The sequence below is a fragment of the Haliotis asinina genome, chromosome 11 (assembly GCF_037392515.1).
Source record: "Haliotis asinina isolate JCU_RB_2024 chromosome 11, JCU_Hal_asi_v2, whole genome shotgun sequence".
Lineage (NCBI taxonomy): Eukaryota > Metazoa > Mollusca > Gastropoda > Lepetellida > Haliotidae > Haliotis > Haliotis asinina.
Window position 1 is genome coordinate 48,615,570 of NC_090290.1, and position 19,055 is coordinate 48,634,624.

Below are 19,055 nucleotides of genomic sequence, written 5' to 3' on the forward strand. Positions count from 1 at the left end.
TCCACCTATAATACCTATATCGCAATATATTGCAATACAGTTCTGTTGCCAATACACGAATGACAAATATGAATTGCGCAAAACCAGTAGTTAACATGATCAGTTACTTGGAGAAATGAAATGAGGTCAGAACCACCTCACAGTCAGCAATATCAGCCTGAAGATCTCCGGGAATTTCAGACACTGCTCATTTTTTAAGCAGTAATTTGAAATATTTTTTGCACAATCAACTGTTCAAGGTCACAGTGTGTGCGCGAATGCACAGAAACGTAACTAATAGGCAGCATACTATTCCACAATATAACCGTGGACACTCCAGTCAGAAACATGTCATGGTTTTATTCTGTCAATGTAGTGTCAGGCAGGGTTACCATTCTTGCAATATGCAACTAAGATTTGATCAGTAACTGACTGCAACCGTAACTACACCCATAAAACCTATGTGCAATCACGAGGCACAATGTCAGGATTGATGCAGGCACCCATTTACACCAGGATCAAGATAATAGAAGTTACTTCCTGTTGAGACACATACACTACCTGTTTTATGAATCCAGACATTGTATCAGTTGTGAATATCTGATTTAACAAACTTAACAAGAAATATTCTAAGGGTTAATTCAATATATCATTTGTGTTGAATATCGATGACCTTTAGTCTCCTGAGATCATCAATAACCACTGACACAAAGATTGACTGACCTAATGTTTGACCAGTCACTCCAGCACAGAAAACAAAAAATGTCACCTTTTCATCTGTACTTATCAGCAACAGAAAAGCAGCTGTTGAATTTTCGGCAAGTTTAAAATTAGAAGACAGAAACATGAGTGCTTACTTTTATGAGATTTCATCTTTTGGTTCTTCAAGTATATTTCATACCATCTAGCAGAATTCATGGTTTCCCCTATTGAACAGCATGAAGCTGACCTAACCATGTGATCAAATCACTTCAGGGTGCAAGGAGAGTCTTTGCAAATTTTACCAGCAGTAGAAATAAAAACATTGGTACTTCCAAAGTGACATGTAATTGGTCCAGGTCGTTAAAGGACTGGAGATAAAATACCCTGGAGCATTGAGGAGGGTTCAACAGCAACCTCAAACACAACTTCAGGGAAAACCTGGATGTCGGTGAATTTAGTTTTATGCCACCCTCAACATTTCCTTGATGTCAGAAGCAGTGGCTGCCTCTTTCTCACATGTGAAAAGCTGTGGCCTCTCAGGTATGGATCACTACTGACACGTATAGTCTGGCTGGTTGTTCAGCATAAAATGAAGAACAGTCACTAAGGTGTCCGATGCCCATATTCTGTATACAGCATGTGTGATGTTCTAACATATTTGTTCCACTGTCAAAGCCTTATTGTCAAAGAACAATGCTAGGTCTGTCCACACAGGTTCCATAATGTGAGAAGGTTCTGCAGGCGCTTGTAAGTAACATCTTTCTAAGCAGAGGAAACAGATTGGCACAATACCAAACAACAGATTATGAGCCCTAGACCAAAGACTCCTTCCTCAGAGTTCGAAAGCTGGAAATCTGGCGTTGAGAGGATCCATGAGATCAGCCAGGAAGTAAATGGTGCCAGACATTCCTGAAAGTAAGAGAATTCTCTTTATGTCTTGGCTTGTGGCAAGGCAAACTCGTAACTAATTACTGATCATTTTACCTACAGGCATGCATCAACCCCCTAGGCATTGATTACTTTCTTGGGGGCACCCTCCTTTCACGTGGGCCAAATGAAAATTTAATACAAAAACAATGAAAATAATATACCCACTTTTAACAAATACAAGCAGGAGTAGAGTCATGCTAAAGAATATATACAGGTAGTGTGTATGTGCTTGCGTGCATAGGATCTATGTATTGAATGGATGGATGGATGTATAGGAGCAGTGTAATCATTTATCTTCCTCTCCTGCTTCATATGAGCTTGCCTTCAACGTAACGACACCTGTGAAAATTCAGCAACCTATACTTGTAAGGGGCAACTATTGGGATAGGGTGGAAAGGTTTGCTGACACATGTCATCTAATCCCAATTGTGTAGAATGATGCTCGTGCTGTTGAACAATGGATTGTCTAGTCCAGACTCAATTATTTGCAAAGCGCTGCCATATAGCTGACACAAAGATTGACTGACCTAATGTTTGACCAGTCACTCCAGCACAGAAAACAAAAAATGTCACCTTTTCATCTATACTTATCAGCAACAGAAAAGCAGCTGTTGAATTTTCGGCAAGTTTAAAATTAGAAGACAGAAACATGAGTGCTTACTTTTATGAGATTTCATTTTTTGGTTCTTCAAATATATTTCATACCATCTAGCAGAATTCATGGTTTCCCCTATTGAACAGCATGAAGCTGACCTAACCATGTGATCAAATCACTTCAAGGTGCAAGGAGAGTCTTTGCAAATTTTACCAGCAGTAGAAATGAAAACATTGGTACTTCCAAAGTGACATGTAATTGGTCCAGGTCGTTAAAGGACTGGAGATAAAATACCCTGGAGCATTGAGGAGGGTTCAACAGCAACCTCAAACACAACTTCAGGGAAAACCTGGATGTCGGTGAATTTAGTTTTATGCCACCCTCAACATTTCCTTGATGTCAGAAGCAGTGGCTGCCTCTTTCTCACATGTGAAAAGCTGTGGCCTCTCAGGTATGGATCACTACTGACACGTATAGTCTGGCTGGTTGTTCAGCATAAAATGAAGAACAGTCACTAAGGTGTCCGATGCCCATATTCTGTATACAGCATGTGTGATGTTCTAACACATTTGTTCCACTGTCAAAGCCTTATTGTCAAAGAACAATGCTAGGTCTGTCCACACAGGTTCCATAATGTGAGAAGGTTCTGCAGGCGCTTGTAAGTAACATCTTTCTAAGCAGAGGAAACAGATTGGCACAATACCAAACTACAGATTACGAGCCCTAGACCAAAGACTCCTTCCTCAGAGTTCGAAAGCTGGAAATCTGGCATTGAGAGGATCCATGAGATCAGCCAGGAAGTAAATGGTGCCAGACATTCCTGAAAGTAAGAGAATTCTCTTTATGTCTTGGCTTGTGGCAAGGCAAACTCGTAACTAATTACTGATCATTTTACCGACAGGCATGCATCAATCCCCCTAGGCATTGATTACTTTCTTGGGGGCACCCTCCTTTCACGTGGGCCAAATGAAAATTTAATACAAAAACAATGAAATAATATACCCACTTTTAACAAATACAAGCAGGAGTAGAGTCATGCTAAAGAATATATACAGGTAGTGTGTATGTGCTTGCGTGCATAGGATCTATGTATTGAATGGATGGATGGATGGATGGATGGATGGATGGATGGATGTATAGGAGCAATGTAATCATTTATCTTCCTCTCCTGCTTCATATGAGCTTGCCTTCAACGTAATGACACCTGTGAAAATTCAGCAACCTATACTTGTAAGGGGCAACTATTGGGATAGGGTGGAAAGGTTTGCTGACACATGTCATCTAATCCCAATTGTGTAGAATGATGCTCATGCTGTTGAACAATGGATTGTCTAGTCCAGACTCAATTATTTGCAAAGCGCTGCCATATAGCTGGATTATTGCTGAGTGTGGCATAACACTAAACTCACTCACTCCACATAATGTCATACAATTTTAATTACTGTTTGCAGTATTTGGTATTTACTCATAATAAACATAATGTGATTGTTGGCCTTACATCCATGTATATAAAGTAGCTTGAAGGCTACAAGCTAGCCATTCCTTATGTTGTTATGTTAGGTATGAAACTCCCCAAAATTTCCACCAGACCACAGGGCTGGTTAGATGTAAAAGCTGCCAACCCTGGCTAAAACCTACCTGCCCCAAAATAATCGACATAGTATATCATCCAATTTGGAATTCATCATTCATATTTACAAGAGAATTAATAATGATTCATTAACCTGAAATATGATGTATGTCTACATATATGCCTAACTTTTAACTTGAATGTCAGACAGGTAAATTTGAGAATCTATCAGTCCATGCTGAAAACAACCTTTACTGAACAACTGCTGATTCGGAAATTGCCAAAATCCTATAAGCCCTTGTTGTATCCCCATAGTCTTTTATTTCCAATCCAAAAGATCATCGAAGTGCAAGACAAACTACCTGTCAGTAAATCGGCTCACCTTCAAACAGAGAGTATGGTCGGTCTGGAGTCCCACATCCATGCGTTCCGAAGTCACAGCACCAGTCAGCAAACTGTAACCAATAGCAACATTTTTCAGCATCTAGATACATGGATTTCATCTTTATTTAGCTTTACCTGCTTCACTACCACAATCCCTCTGCACAAAATATAACAGGTGTGTTGGAGTAGCCTGATAGTTGAAGTGACAGCTCGTCAAGCTGAAGACGCAGGTTCGATTCCCCACATGAGCACAATTCGTGAAACCCATTTCTTGTGTCCCCAGCCATGGTATTTGCTGGAATTTTGCTAAAATCAGCATAAAATCATACTCAGTCATTAACTCACAAATCAAAACATTTCAAACCATCTGTGTGTCCAACCCTCACCTTGCAGGCCCTGTATAGGTATTTCTGGTCCTTGGTGAGTTTAAACATTGCAATGAAAGCATAGGCATTGCCAGCTGTTCCGTGACAGATGCCATACCCCTTTTTCAGCAGACCTCGCTTCCAGATGACATCAGCACAGTCCTTGGCTGCCTCCAGATACTGCTGATCTCCAAATGTCTGGAATGACATGATCAAGGTTGATATTATTCACAGAACTTTATGGTCAGGTACACAGAAACCTCATCTGCTAGTGCTATCAAACATACCTGTCAAATTAAATTTGCAAAATTCTTTGTTTTCAAAGCAATGAAATAGCAGTCTCTGAATAACCATGTCTGGACCAGACAATCAATTGATTAACATCATGAGCATTTACCCAAATTTATTGATCATTATTTGCTAAGGTCATGGATCCTCACAGGACTGAAGGTCTTTAAAGGCACAAGGTCACACTATTTTGATAAAATTTTGGTCTGTGATATATTTAGGAGCATACGCAGTCACTCTAGGCTTCTACTTATACAATAAAAGTGTTATCAGCCCTTACGATTTGCCTGAAATCGATAAGTGAAACTTCAAAACCTGCTTCCAAAAAGAGAGCACTTGCCATTTATGGAATGTAAACCATTGCTCTGTAGATTCACCACTGTCACATGCGGTGTTGTCAGTCTTTGCCAAACTGGCCTAAATCACAAGTTGCGTTATAGGATATTCATAAAGAGTGTTCTAGAGGACATAACTATATGGGGTTTGCTTGAAATAACGTTCAAGTGGTACAAGGCATGATAGGTCAAATTAATGCAACGTTCCATTAATTCAACTTTTAATTTCATATTGTAATCTTAATATCATACTGTATTTTTTTTCAGAATAAATGATATTATAGCTTGGCTTGGGGCTGATATAAATAATGAGAGACATGCAATATTGACTTTTAGAAAAGTGTGGCGTGATAGTGTGCCCTAAAAAGGTGCGCCATCTTCTCATATCTATTTGTAACATTACTGAAACAAATGCAGACAAATACCTTTGTGTCAAGGACCATTGTAATTACTTGAGTTATCTAAACTTCATTCTAGCTGTAATATTGCTGGGATATTGCAAGAAGCGTTGTAAAACCAGATTCACTCAGTTACTCATTAAAACTTCACAACGAGGGAAAAAATATGACAGATGAAAAAATACAAGGGGACCAAACATTTATCAAACAAGACAAACCACTTGAAAGTTCAACATATCAGTGACAGTACTGTTTGAAAATACCTTGTAAGCAAGTAAAAACATGTGGATCCAGCCTGGGGCTCCATGACACCAGTGAACTAGTTTGTCACCGGAACTACTTCCAAGTGAGGAGGGACAGTTTCCAGAAGGGAAGCGAAGTGTCAGCATGTAGTCAATGCTAGGTTTAACCAGCGATGTCAGGGCACTGCTGAAACTGGGATCTTGTACCTGCAGATAAATCACCAAGGATGAAAGTGTAAGTTAATGGCAGGGCTGACTCAAAATTAGGTAAACTCAGAATGTCAAACAAGAAATTAAGAAAAATTTCTAACTATTTCTTAAATCAGGCAGATCATATTGGTTAGACAGAGGATGTCTAAAGGTGCTTCTTTTATCTGCTTGTTTGTTCATTTGTGTATGCTCTCCTGCTGTTGTGACTGTTTGTTAACACACTGACCTGAGACATAATCCAGATAGAGTTGGGAACTGGTTGAAATCTCACAAGTGTTAATTGGTTCATTGCTAATGGGCAATCATCGAAATAATTTTGTTAGTGTCATTTTCTGGTGGTCAGACTGTCTGACTTGGTTGACATATGTCATTGTATCCCAACTGCGTAGATCGATGCTCATGCTGTTGATCACAGGATTGTCTGGTCCAGATTTGATTATTTATAGATACATAGTTGGAATCTTGCCGAGTGTGGAATAAATCTCTCAATAAGAAAAGGGTAAAAACTACATTTTCCCAGGCTTGTAACCATCCACTCACTCACAATGACCATCTTCCACAACCACACAAATGCAACAATGCACATGGTCCAATAATCTCCTACACGTGCTAGATGAATCGCCAATCACCTGCATGAGCATGTAGAAGATTCCAGCCAGTCCGTGGGCAGACCCCAGGTAGTGCTTGTCATGCCATGCATACATCAAGGGGTGAGACCAGCCCTGGTTTTTGGACATCCTCTGGCCCGAATCCAGCACTGCTTGGACAACCTGTATATAACAAATACTGAAACTAACAACATGTCCATCAAAAAAGCATGTGGTCTGGGAATATGCTGTACATTACAACATTTAAACTGTGTGACAACAATCTTTAAAAAATCGATCTGTTACAACATGTGGCTGATATCCTGAGCACCAAGACTTGCAGTCAGGGTTTATTAACATCTTTGGAGAATACTTTACACACAATTAAGACAGATTACAAATTACAAAAGAAACCTTCTTTTTATACACTGTGTATAATTCATGAGACCCACATAATCTCACCTTGGAAATAATCTCTGAGTTCACAAAGTCCCTCCCCAGCTCTCTTCTAATGAGCAGCAGTGCGTACAAGTAGCCGGTGCGACCAAACAGAATTTCGTCTGGTATGGTATCATCACTTATCACCTTTCTATGGAAAGACTCCAATCTGTATCAGAATCAAAGTGTTCTCATTGTATTGGGCGTTGGGGTAGCTTTTGGATGAGGACTGGCAAATATATTGTGATTCAGGTACTCATTTTGAGATATATTGAGAACAGAAAGTGATACTAATTTTACATATCTTTTAGAGGTGTTATGATTAAATGAAATAATCAAAAAAGATTGGTCGCAGTGACCATGCAATCGATTACATGTCATGATTAGTCATCACTTTACAGTATCAAATTGCATCACGTTATATTTGTGTGCAATAACAACCTAGACAGGGAAAACTGAAAAATGATGCTAATCACGTTTGTTTTTAATGATTGTTTCTTGGTAATGAAGCAATCATTAATTGTCAGATTTCAACCAATTCCCAACACTGATGTCAATGTCAATGACAAGTCCCTAAAATATTTATGGTTCTGATAACAGCAATCTCAAAGGTAGGCTGTATAGTGTGGGATTCTAGATTCTTTTTTTCATACAATTTATAGTGTTACATTAAGCATTTTTGTATTTGAATAGTCAAAGAAAACATCTGTTGTGAATGAATATCTGTTGAGATCTCAACTTAATCTTTAAAGACAATTACAAAAACTTCCTATAAGTTCTTTACCTAATATGCCATTCACAGTATGTATTGTTGGGCAAACATAAAGTGGTATAACGGAATACTGGTAATACTACGTAATCCTAGGCAGCCTGGTGGCTAAGATGTTCGCATGTCATGTTGAAACCTGTGTCTGTGCGTCAAAGACGTGTCACTAAATATATTTGACACAATAGTGAGTGAGTTCGGGTTTACTTGAAGTTGTATTTTTTTCAGTTCGTTTCTGTGAATGGATCCAAGCAATAACATTGCTGGGGACATCAGAAATGGGTATTACACACTGTACCATTTGGGGAATTGAACCTGAGCCTTCACCAAGACAAACAACCACTAGCTTTAACCACTAGGCTAGCCCATCGCCCCTTGTGATATTTGAACAGATGATGATGATGATGATGATGATAGGATATTTATTTAGTGCACATATCCATGGAACTAGTGCTTGCTCAAAGCACTGGTATTTGGTTCTCTCGATCACTTGATGTCAATCACAGCGTGCTATCAATCTCAAGTCCACAGGGGATATACAACTCTTGCTGCCACTAGGCGCACCAAGTTTTTTTTTTTATTGTGGCTCTCTCGTCCTAATGAGGTACCATTTTCACAGTTAGGTGGATTGGGATACAAAGCACTTTGTCCAAGTTTACTGCACGGTGCTGTACCCACAACTAGGTGCTTGCACGTATTCATGTGGCCACCATCTGGTCAAATACTAACAGATTTGTAGGTTCTTTGAAGTGCACAGGGTTGTGTACTGTGTATTAGGGGTTGTGACGACACGGAAAGAGTCTGCACACAAAGTTGACTCCAAGGTTTTCACACCCAGTCACAGGTGGGTTCGAAACTGACACCTTCACCTCGCTGGATCACTAGCCTGGCGCTTTAGCCAGCTCACCACTGCACAAACCTACAGAACAGATATATCTAACTGTGTATAGCAATGTATACAGTGTAGTGCTCATTGATTTCAATTAACACATACTTTTAGATGATACATATAAAAGCCCTACAATAAAGTGGTTGCTCTCAAGAAATGGCACAAAATGTGTTAGTCTAGGATTATCACAGAAAGCAAGGGTCAAGTCCAAAGAATTCTTCAATCAATGAAAATCAGCCTGGTTTCCACAAGCCATGTCAATGCATGAGGTAGACATGGTCAAAATACTGTTTGTCACTATAATGCTAAGTTCATACTATTCCATTGAGGTGTACAGTGAAATCACATTCTGATTAAACCATTTATTTACTATTAACAATGGAATGAAAAATACATGATAGCATTTGCTTTAAGATCTGAAAAGTTTACATTGGAGACGCTATTTGGTTTTGAAAATCATAGCCGTCACCACCACCACCACCATCATCATCATCACCTCTGTAAACAATCCTTGCTCTTTTTAGCCTGGCCTAGTTTACTGTACACAATAGCACCAAGGGCCAGTGGACCAGCATCACCACACATGAAGGAGAGTTTCCTCCCCTTCAGGGAAGACAGAGGGTGCTGTAAGTTTGCAAGAGCCTTCTGGAGGTATTCCTCTACCTTCCCTTCACCAACTGTTGAGTGCAGGTGGAGGTACAAAGCAGCTCTGCCTGCAAAAATAGTTCTGATTACTAGACTGACATTTCATACAGAAACAGTAATGAACAAGAGTCATCAAAAGATGACATATCACCCCGGCCCCGACATATTTGAAAGGACAAATCATCTGACAGTTACTTGATGTTTTGAATCGTTTCCATGGAAGTCATGAAAAATATAAATGCCATATATCTGTCAACAGCAAAAGGCACCACTTCAAGATCTCTCTCATATATGTGCCAAGTTTTGCTTTAAGATATTAAATAGTTTTCTAGCTGTGCTCTGGAAAGCCCATCCTTCCATTTTGAGACTAAGTCAGAATCATTTCCATGGAAACTGGGACTATGACAAATCACAAAAACCTGTAAATAGCAAAAGGCAACACTTTAGGGTCTCCCCTACACATCTGCCAAGTTTCGCAGAAAGATATTTAGAAGCTTTTGAGTTGTGCTCCAGAAACTAAGCCCATTCCTCCACTTTGCGACCAAGTCCGAAACGTTTCCATGGAAAACCAAAAAATCATAAATCTCAAAAACCTGTAAATAGCAAAAGGCACACGTTGGTGCCTGCCACATATATCTACAAAATTTTGCTGACAGATATTAAGAACTTTTGAAGATGTGCTCCGGAAATGGAACACACCTCTCACTTTTGAGACAAAGTCCGAATGGTTTCCAGAAACTAAGAAATAACAAAAACCTTAACTAGCAAAAGGCACCATTTTAGCTTCTGATTGGTATATCTACCAAGTACTGCAGAAAAATAAAGAACAGGTTTTGAGTTCTGCTCCAGAAACAAAGCCCATCCCTCCATTTTGAGACTAAGTCCGAAACATTTCCATGGAAACCAAGAAAATAATATATCACAAAAACCTCTAAATAGCAATGGCACCACTATGGAGTGTGCCACACATACCTACCAAGTTTTGCAAAAAGTATTAGACGATTTTTGGGTTCTGCTCCGGAAACGAAGCCCCTCTCACCATTGGACTAACACCAAAATGTTCCATGGAAAAACAACAAAAAATAAAAATGCCCAAACTCTGTAAATAGCAAAAGGCACAACTATAGGTTCTGATTGATATATCTACCAAGTTTTTGCAGAAAAATATTGAACAGTTTTTCAGTTCTGCTCTGGAAACAAAGCCCACCCCACCATTAGAGTTTATCGACCATGTATACTGCGTCCAAACCAGTATTCCTTTGAATTTTCAGCAACCCATGCTTGTCGCTGATGTCATCTGATATCGCAATCATATCCCAAATTTCTAAAAATTTGATGCTCATGATGTTTGATTACTGGATTGTCTGATTAAGAATCCATTATTTGCATACCGACAACACATAGCTGGAGTATTGCTGCATTGAGCAAAGAGCAAGATGGAAAAAGATCATATATTCTGTTGCTGGAGGCCGTACAAAGGAACTGACAGAGATCAAGGACACACTTATTGCATACCAGTGTGCGAAATAGTTTCCAAATTGTGCTAGCTAGTTGGGTCTGAAAGTTACAGGCCCTGAAAAATAATTCAGTAGCCTGAAATTTGAATGGAAAAACTATGCAAAAGATTAAGACAAGAAGATGTTGTCATCATGACATGGGTTTCATCATCACATCGCTAATATGATGAACATTTTTATCAGGCCATAATCGTGCAGGATTCACTAGTGTATTATAAATTAAGATGTTGAATAGAGTGATATATTTACAATATAACCTCATGATTATCACTAGCCAGTCAGGCCAGTGACTATGGAGATGTACTGACCCAAGTGGATTTTCACTAGTCACATGCTTGTGGGCCAGTAGCTATTTTGCACTTCTGCATACCAAATTCCATGATGACACTTCAATCAACTTCTCCAAAGATTTGTTTCATTGAAAGTGTTAGATGCATTTGTTTTTGTGTTGGAAATTGTTGACAGTGGTACCTGCTCCTCCGACATAAACACTGTCCTCGGCCTCAGGACCTGCCGACTCCACACAGGAGAGCAGTTCACTAATCTTGTCCCTCAGCTGCTTCATATAGGGCTTGGGAAGCTGGAACAAAGCCATGATTCTATTACTCTTTTGGTTACATTCCAGTGGCATCCCAATTTAACAGTAGCATTAATTGAACATCATCAGATCATCGCTCCTATGTGCTATACAGTCATGCCCTGTGTGTTCAAACCTCAGATACCCGGAAAACTTGCTTTCCGAACAAAAATTCCTAAAAACGAATTCACAATGTTGTAAAATTACTCTTATTCAGATATCCGGTTTCTGTAACAGGACGGTCATTTTCACATACAAATGCTAAATTATAAACATTTTGGTCTCATATATCCAGATGGCTGAGTGCCTGTCAGTATGTTTACACACGCAAAGACCAATTGGCCTTGTGTGCCCTAACATGAAAGAAGACAGCAGTCTTTAAAGTGTGAGTTGATTATCTAGCTGATTATCTATCTGAGTTGATTATCTAGCTGATTATCTATCTGAGTTGATTATCTAGCAAGGTGACACTCAGTTAATTTTGACTATTTGGCCATTCGTCATGAAATGTTGACTGAAAAAGCACATACTTTTGGCGATAGCACGGGTATCTCAGACTTTGCTTATTCTCGTGGCTGGTTAACATGGTTTAAGTCTAGACATAGTGTGTCGAGCAGGAAATGTGAAGTTGAAGCAGCAAGTGCTTGTTGATCTGTTATCATTATCAATAAAGATTATGGCTGAGGCCTATTATGTTCATTTCTTTGTATGTTTCATGGTACATGTACATATGGTCAATTGTTCAGATATCCGGAATTTGTTTACCCGCACAATTTCAAGAAAAACACAAGTGTTCAGATAAAAAGGGCACGACTGTATTATAAGTTGTTCACTGGTCACGAGGGGCCATGGGTTGATGTTATGTCCATTTAGCAGATGTTAACCTACTTGCACCAGACAAAGACCTAGATGGACCAGTCAAGTTCCAGTTGCAATGTAGTGTGTTAAAACATCGGAGGTTTTGGTGTACATAAACACGTGTCCGTGATGAAGTACCCATGAAACCATAGCAACACAGAGACATCGCTGATCCCTGTTTATAAGAGTGTCAAAGCCGAGACATGTGAATGAATAGCAATGGTTCGGGGCCATAGCTATTCAAAGGTTGGAAGAAAAGTGAACTTACATATCTACTAATCTTAGATTTATTGTTGACATATTTCTCAAAAATTGAGTGAAATGAGTTTGACTCATAACTAGGTTACTTTGTGTAATATATAGTTGCACCAGTGCAAGTAACAAAGCACTAAGTCGTGCCCTGGGTACAAATCTTTTTGTAGACATGAAAAATCAGATTTAGAGTTATCTCCCTTCCACCAATTTAGATTCACAAAACATTGGTTATTTCCGAACATCATACGCTATTTGAGATATAGAATAACCGCCATGAAGTACTGCATGAATTTAGCATTCCTTGTGCGGTACACAGAAATGATACATGCTTGAAAGGGGGGTACACTGAAAACAATAGAAGAGCGCTCAGCCAGTCAGAAAGCGACATTTATGTGTGAGGTAAGATATAATTATTTATCAATTCATTGTTTTTATTATATGTCGTTGTTTTTAGGGTGTGTGGGCTGGGAAGAAGGGAAGGGACTTCCTGGAGAATACAACCTTGACTTGTTGTCATTCCTGGTTGAAATTTCAGAAAAATTGTGGCTGCACAGAAACATCAAGTGTTAAGAAAATAAATATACTACTAAAAGATCTGGCGCACCAAACCTTATTCAAATCATGGTCTAAAAATCCGTTTCATATTGGGCTGTTGATCAGTACGGAGTGTCTACCTGAATCACAATGGGATTCTTAATCGGAAAAAGGATCTACCAAGTCGGTACGTCAGTGAATACACAATACCATTGAGAAAGTGTACCATTGACGTACGAGTACGTTAGTGCATCCGGGCTACTTATTCTAGGTAAATTCGGCCGCACACAATGCCTGACATGGTGAGAAACAGGCTTTTGAAAATTTGCCAAACACAGGGATTCTAACGCTAAAAACTGCCACCAGAGTATATGGTGACAGTATATAACCTTATAAAATTGTGACTGCAACACATGTGACAGTTCTCACCTTTCCCTCCTCAGTCAGAACACTTTCTCCATCGTAATCCGGGAAGGGATTGCGAAAGGCTCTGTCTGACATCGCCCCAATGTCAGCTTAATTTACCCGAACCTTGTTGACATTTGACGGCACGTGCGGCAGTATCGCAGCAAAACATCCGGTGGGTGACACTAAAACCGAATCCCAATGCATACGGAATCGGATCATATTTGTTGAAATATTAATGGAAGAGCAGCCACATATAAAACACCGTGGAATATTCACAACGAAGGAACTCTGATTTAGTTATCCCATTGTTTTAGTATAGCGCAGATACATGTATATGAAATAGAGAACGACTGAATTAGGATTTGGAAAATAGGTCTATTTGGGCACTGACTCAGAGGATTGTTTTTAGAGAAAAAACAAACGATAGGTGAATCAATGAAATTGAATGATTGTTTTTTTTTTCTTTCCCCATTTGTAAAGGTAAACGACTCTAAAGTTTAGCAGATGTTATATTTCGGATTACACTTTCTTGGTAAATTGCAAATTCAAGCACTATAGCGTATATTTAAATCATTCAGATAATAACACATACCCATGCAATATTCTCGAAATCCCAACAATTTCAATGGCGTCAAGTTTGATCGTTAGTGAAGACAAGGTGATTTTGACTAAACGGAAATGTAATTTGCAGGTACGGTAGAGTTGAAAAAACGGTACATACTTGTTGGAAATTTACTATAATTACAGTTGTTTTGGTCCAGGGTCGTCTATTTTTTTCTAGTGATTTCAGTTAATTTACCATATTGTTACAAAAGGACATACATGTCCCTCTGGCACAGCAAGTGTGCTTTGTGTAGGGATATATATGTACAAATGTCATCCATGGAGTTAATTAATCTTGTCAGAATATGTTTCAGGGATTTTTAACATCTAGTCGAGACTCAGACGCCACTTTGTTTATATGTCATATAGTGGGTAGTGATCTTCAAAACAAAAGAAAATGATATTATGAACATTTAACAATCGCTCCATCAGAGTGAGTTAGAATGAAACCGATTTCTCTTTGGTGTGAACCATATACAATAGCCACATAAAGAAACTGTGCATTGTGAAAATATTATCCCAGTTGATAAGCACGATAACAATGTCAAAGGTACAGATAAACTTTAATGGAGGCCAGAACAAGTTGGGAGAATTCCAATTAAAAAGTCAATCACAATGACGTCACGAGTTCACAAGCGGGACAGGGGTCAAACGATCATCTCAGAAGATCAATAACGGGTATGTCCACCATCGGCATGGAGAACAGCAATGCATCGACGACGCATAGAGCTTATCAAGCAAGGAATGCTTGTGGGATGTAAGGCCAGATTCTCTCAAATCTTGTTGCAAGATCAAGGACGTTATCTGTCGGATGAGGAAGACGGCGTAGACGTCGATCCATCTCGTCCCAAACATGCTTTATCGGGGAGAGATCCGGTGAATTTTCACGCCGATGCAGTAAGTCACCGTTGTGGTGTTGCAAGAAATTCATAGCAACCCTTTCCGTATGAGGGCTGCCATTGTCCTGTTGGAACGTTAACCCAGGGCCATGACGTTGAAGAACAGGAATTGTCACAGGTCGAAGAATCTGATCCCTGTAGCCCACACTAGTTACGTTGCCCTGAACAATCACCAAAGGAGTTCTTTGGCGTGCTGTTATTTCACCACAAATCATCACGGAACCACCACCAAAGCGATTCGTCTCCAAGACACAGGGCTGTGCATCACGTTCTCCCACGCGTTTATAGGCACGCTGACGGCCGTCACGCTGGAAATGTTAAACCTGGACTCATCTGGAAAAACAACATTTCTCCATCAAAACAGAGTCCGCATACATGATTTCGGTACCACATTCGGCGAGCTTGTCGATGACGTTGTGTCAAGACAGGTCGAATGGCGGGATGTCGTAGTCTGATCCCGTGATGACGTATACGTTGTCGAACCGTGTTGGGGTGAATATGGCGAAGTCCTGGGGTGGTTCGGGCAGTCATCACTGCAGTCTCAAACCTGTGGCGATGATGGTCCATCTGTTCTGTCTTGGCGTTGTTACACGTGAACGTCCAGAATGTGGCCAATCGATGACGTCATTTGTGTTCTGGTAACGTCTCACCATTGCAGAAATGGTGTTCCGGTGGCGGTGGCAACAGCCACTTGTTGTTGAGACATTCCCCTACGGGCCACCCCAATGGCCCCATGACGTTGTGTAGACGTTAGCCTTGGCATGCTATATGTTTCAATAGCCGTTTAGTTTTTTAACGATCGCAAGGACAGGGGTTGAGCTTTTCAAGTGACAGTATTGTGTGGCATTCATTGTCTCTGTTTCTCTTTCCCAGAATGCACTTCAACAACGTATTGCATGTCTCAAGGGCAAAACCACTGACGTCCCGGAACGTGAATGCATGTTGGATACACGAGTCTCTTAGTTTAAATCCTAATGTGTTTGCACATGTTTGATAAATTTAGATTTTAAAGTTTTGCATGCACAGTTTCTTTATGAGTCTAGTATACATAGGAGAGGTAATTAGTAATGCAGAGGGCGTTTGTTTGGACTGTATAAGTGACGTCATAGTGTGGAGCATTCATAATCTCGATTGCAGTCTAGATCTGTCTGTTTTCAACAAGTATATCTTGGAAATGGCAACATCACCCTACTTTGGTGAGAAACTAGACAACATCGATATCGTAACTCAGATGGTCACACGTGACGAAACTGTTTTAGCGGTTGATCCAAGACTTGAGGGTTTGCAAGAGAGCTGTAAGAAAGCTTCCTAGAGTTGCACGAGTCGCACACTGAAAAAGATTTCGTTTGGAAACGTGAGAGATACAGGATGCAGTTTCAGTTCAATTTTTTAAACTATTGAATCTTTGAATCAAATTAAGTTCGCCTTCGACTGCGATATGATTGATTATGTGCAAGAACTGTTGGCTTCGGAAATAGAGCGGACAGAGAAGCAAAACAAACCTATCAAGCAATATGCAATAAGCATTCGACAATATGAGGCCAGTGAATTGGCGGACAACAGCGAGGATGGGCGGAGAATGTCGCGTGCAGAAAAGAAGCGAGCGAAGTCAAGCAGGTTACCGCTGCACTGTGCTCTTTACTTGCTATCACTTGTACAAGGTTTTGAAATTATATCGCCTCTCATGAATGCATTTTACGGTTGGGCGTATGTACATGTTCTTGCTGGCTTAGCAAGCGCAACGTAAAATACTTTGGTACAAAATGTTCTGGAAGCTGGTGAAAGAAGACTGTGTAAATCTGTTTCCAAGAGAGAAAAAAAACGATTATAATTTTGTCAGATAAGAAACACGTTTCTTGTTAATCATGTCTCGAAGATAGTAGATTGATAAAGGTGATACTGGCGGCATATTGCGGATTTCTCTATTACGGATGCATTATTTTCCATGACCAGTATAGATCTATTTTCTTACAGGCATCTTAAACTGATGTTACACTTCTATAACAACCCCCACACCATCCTCGATATCTCCAGGGTATAGGTTCCGATAATTCTCCACTATACCCTGGATGCATCTACGGCCCGATAAATTTATTACCTTCCTTGCCTGGCGTTTTGTCCAGTTACGTTTATTTGCTGGGAACTTGAGCGAACCTTGGTTGACATGTCATCAGTTCCCAATTACGCAGATCGATGCTTCTGTTGTTGATCACTGGATTGTTCGGTCCAGACTCGATTATTTACAGACCGCCGTCGTATAGCTGGAATATTGCTGAGTGCTGCGTAGAATTAAACTCACTCACTCACCTTGTGCCATTGCTCCAGTAGACACTGTAAACCCTTACCGTAAAATATACACTATTTTCATGTTAATTCCTGACGGCAATTCACTGTAACAACGTTTACAGTACAATGACTACTTTTTAAACATTCTATACCGTAAATATCTGTATTCGGCGTAACACGAGTCGTGTTAGCGTAACGTACCGTTTCCCGACGCATTGTTGGAAGAGACTCACAGACGCTAGTTCGGCGGCAATCTTGTTGATTACGAAGAAGGGGTAATATCTAAGGAATGCAGCCCCATCAGGTACAGTATTTCACAAAACAAATTATGGATATGTTAAATCACGCATCCTCGATATGAAACGGTGGATAATTGGACCTCTGTTAACATTGCTGTTATTGAACAGCCAAGATGCCAGTGTGGGAAATGACGGTACCATGTTCCCGTGCAAACTTTGTAGTTTCATTGCAGAAAATTGAAGTCAGTACGTCAAACATTATGAAATTCACTCAGACTTTTCGAATATTGATTTTCCCTGTTGCCACAAAGCATGTGATAGGGTCTTGCAGACCTTCTCAGGTTTCAGGACTCATATTCAACGAGACCATCAGCATGCATCCAACGCCTGTGTCAAATCATGGGCTCGTAGACCCGTCAGATTATCTTGTAAAAATTCAGTATGTGACTCTGTATTTGACAGTGTAGATAGCTTAGTTTTGTATTTGAGACGTCACATAGTGAGACGAGAAAAAATTGACTGTCCGTTCAATTTTTGCAAAACCAAGTTTTGTAAGTCATTTTCCTCGCATCTTTCGAGATACCATAAACCAGGGATACTCTACAACGGGGATAGATCACTCGCTTGCTTTCTTTACCATTTGTACTAATTAACGTGTGCCTCGTCATGCTCCAACACACACGGTGACTTGGCTTGTTCCCAGCGCAACTTCAGTTGTGTTTAACAGAACTTCAGCCAGTTTATTGTGTCAGTCGGAATTTTACAATGAATGAATGGATTAGAGTAAGAATTAAGAGCAAGAATTGTGTGAATGAATGAAAGAAATAAAGAAAAAGACGTACATATGTGAATGAATGAAAGAATAAATGATACACCCCGGCCTTCACTCCCAAAACATGTTAAAGAACGCAAAAGTATCGCGAGAACACGTGTTAACATCAGCTGTCTTCTAAAAACATTGATAAATTTTTGTTTACATTAATAATTAATTCAGATATCTTATTGCATGTGGGGAATGGAATGGACATTAACAAAATATTAACTGACAGTGTCACAGGGCCCTCAAAAATAAAGTGTAAAACTGTCACAAAGCGTTTTAAAACACCTTTCCAATTTCCAAATAATAAGATCAACAAGAAAGAAGGAAGTTATGGAACTGTAACACTCAAGCATCAATGGCGAATCAGATCGGATCGCCAATACGTGATATTTTTCGCACACCTCAAATACATCCTAACATTCTGTTTTAGATTATGGAACTATCACTATTACATGCAAACACATTTCACCAGATAGAATATTCCCCTCATAAGAATTAAAGATGTATGTGACAGATGTTTTTGAAGTAATAACTAAGAACACTCAAACAACTGCGTGTAGTATTTCAATGGTGGATAAGAGCAGATCGGCGATATGTCATATTTTTCACTCACCTCAAATACACCTAACATTCTTTCTTAGATTATGAAACTGTCACTATTACTTGCAAACACATTTCTACTGATAGTATATTCCCTTCATATGAATTACAGGTGTATGTGAAAGATGTTTTTGAA

At 39.6% G+C, this 19,055-nt stretch overlaps 1 protein-coding gene across 5 annotated transcripts; it reads right to left on the minus strand.

Moving 5' to 3' along the window:
* Positions 1 to 319: 319 nt before the first annotated feature.
* LOC137256120 (lanC-like protein 2) lies at positions 320 to 13,672 on the minus strand. Of its 5 annotated transcripts, none has more exons than XR_010954546.1 (10): positions 13,494 to 13,672; positions 11,312 to 11,420; positions 9,175 to 9,391; positions 7,048 to 7,192; positions 6,628 to 6,768; positions 5,810 to 5,995; positions 4,547 to 4,723; positions 4,159 to 4,231; positions 2,634 to 3,026; positions 320 to 1,590 (listed from the first exon to the last, which is right to left on the minus strand). XR_010954546.1 is itself a non-coding variant. In XM_067793825.1 (10 exons), exons 1-9 carry the CDS (start codon positions 13,563 to 13,565, stop codon positions 2,950 to 2,952), a joined length of 1,197 nt encoding a protein of 398 aa, XP_067649926.1. In that variant the 5' UTR covers positions 13,566 to 13,672; the 3' UTR covers positions 320 to 1,590; positions 2,910 to 2,949. The 5 variants fall into 5 exon arrangements, 3 of the variants coding, with proteins under 3 accessions (XP_067649926.1, XP_067649927.1, XP_067649928.1); XR_010954545.1 differs by having other exon boundaries at positions 2,501 to 3,026; XM_067793825.1 differs by having other exon boundaries at positions 2,910 to 3,026.
* Between the last annotated feature and the right edge of the window lie 5,383 nt (positions 13,673 to 19,055).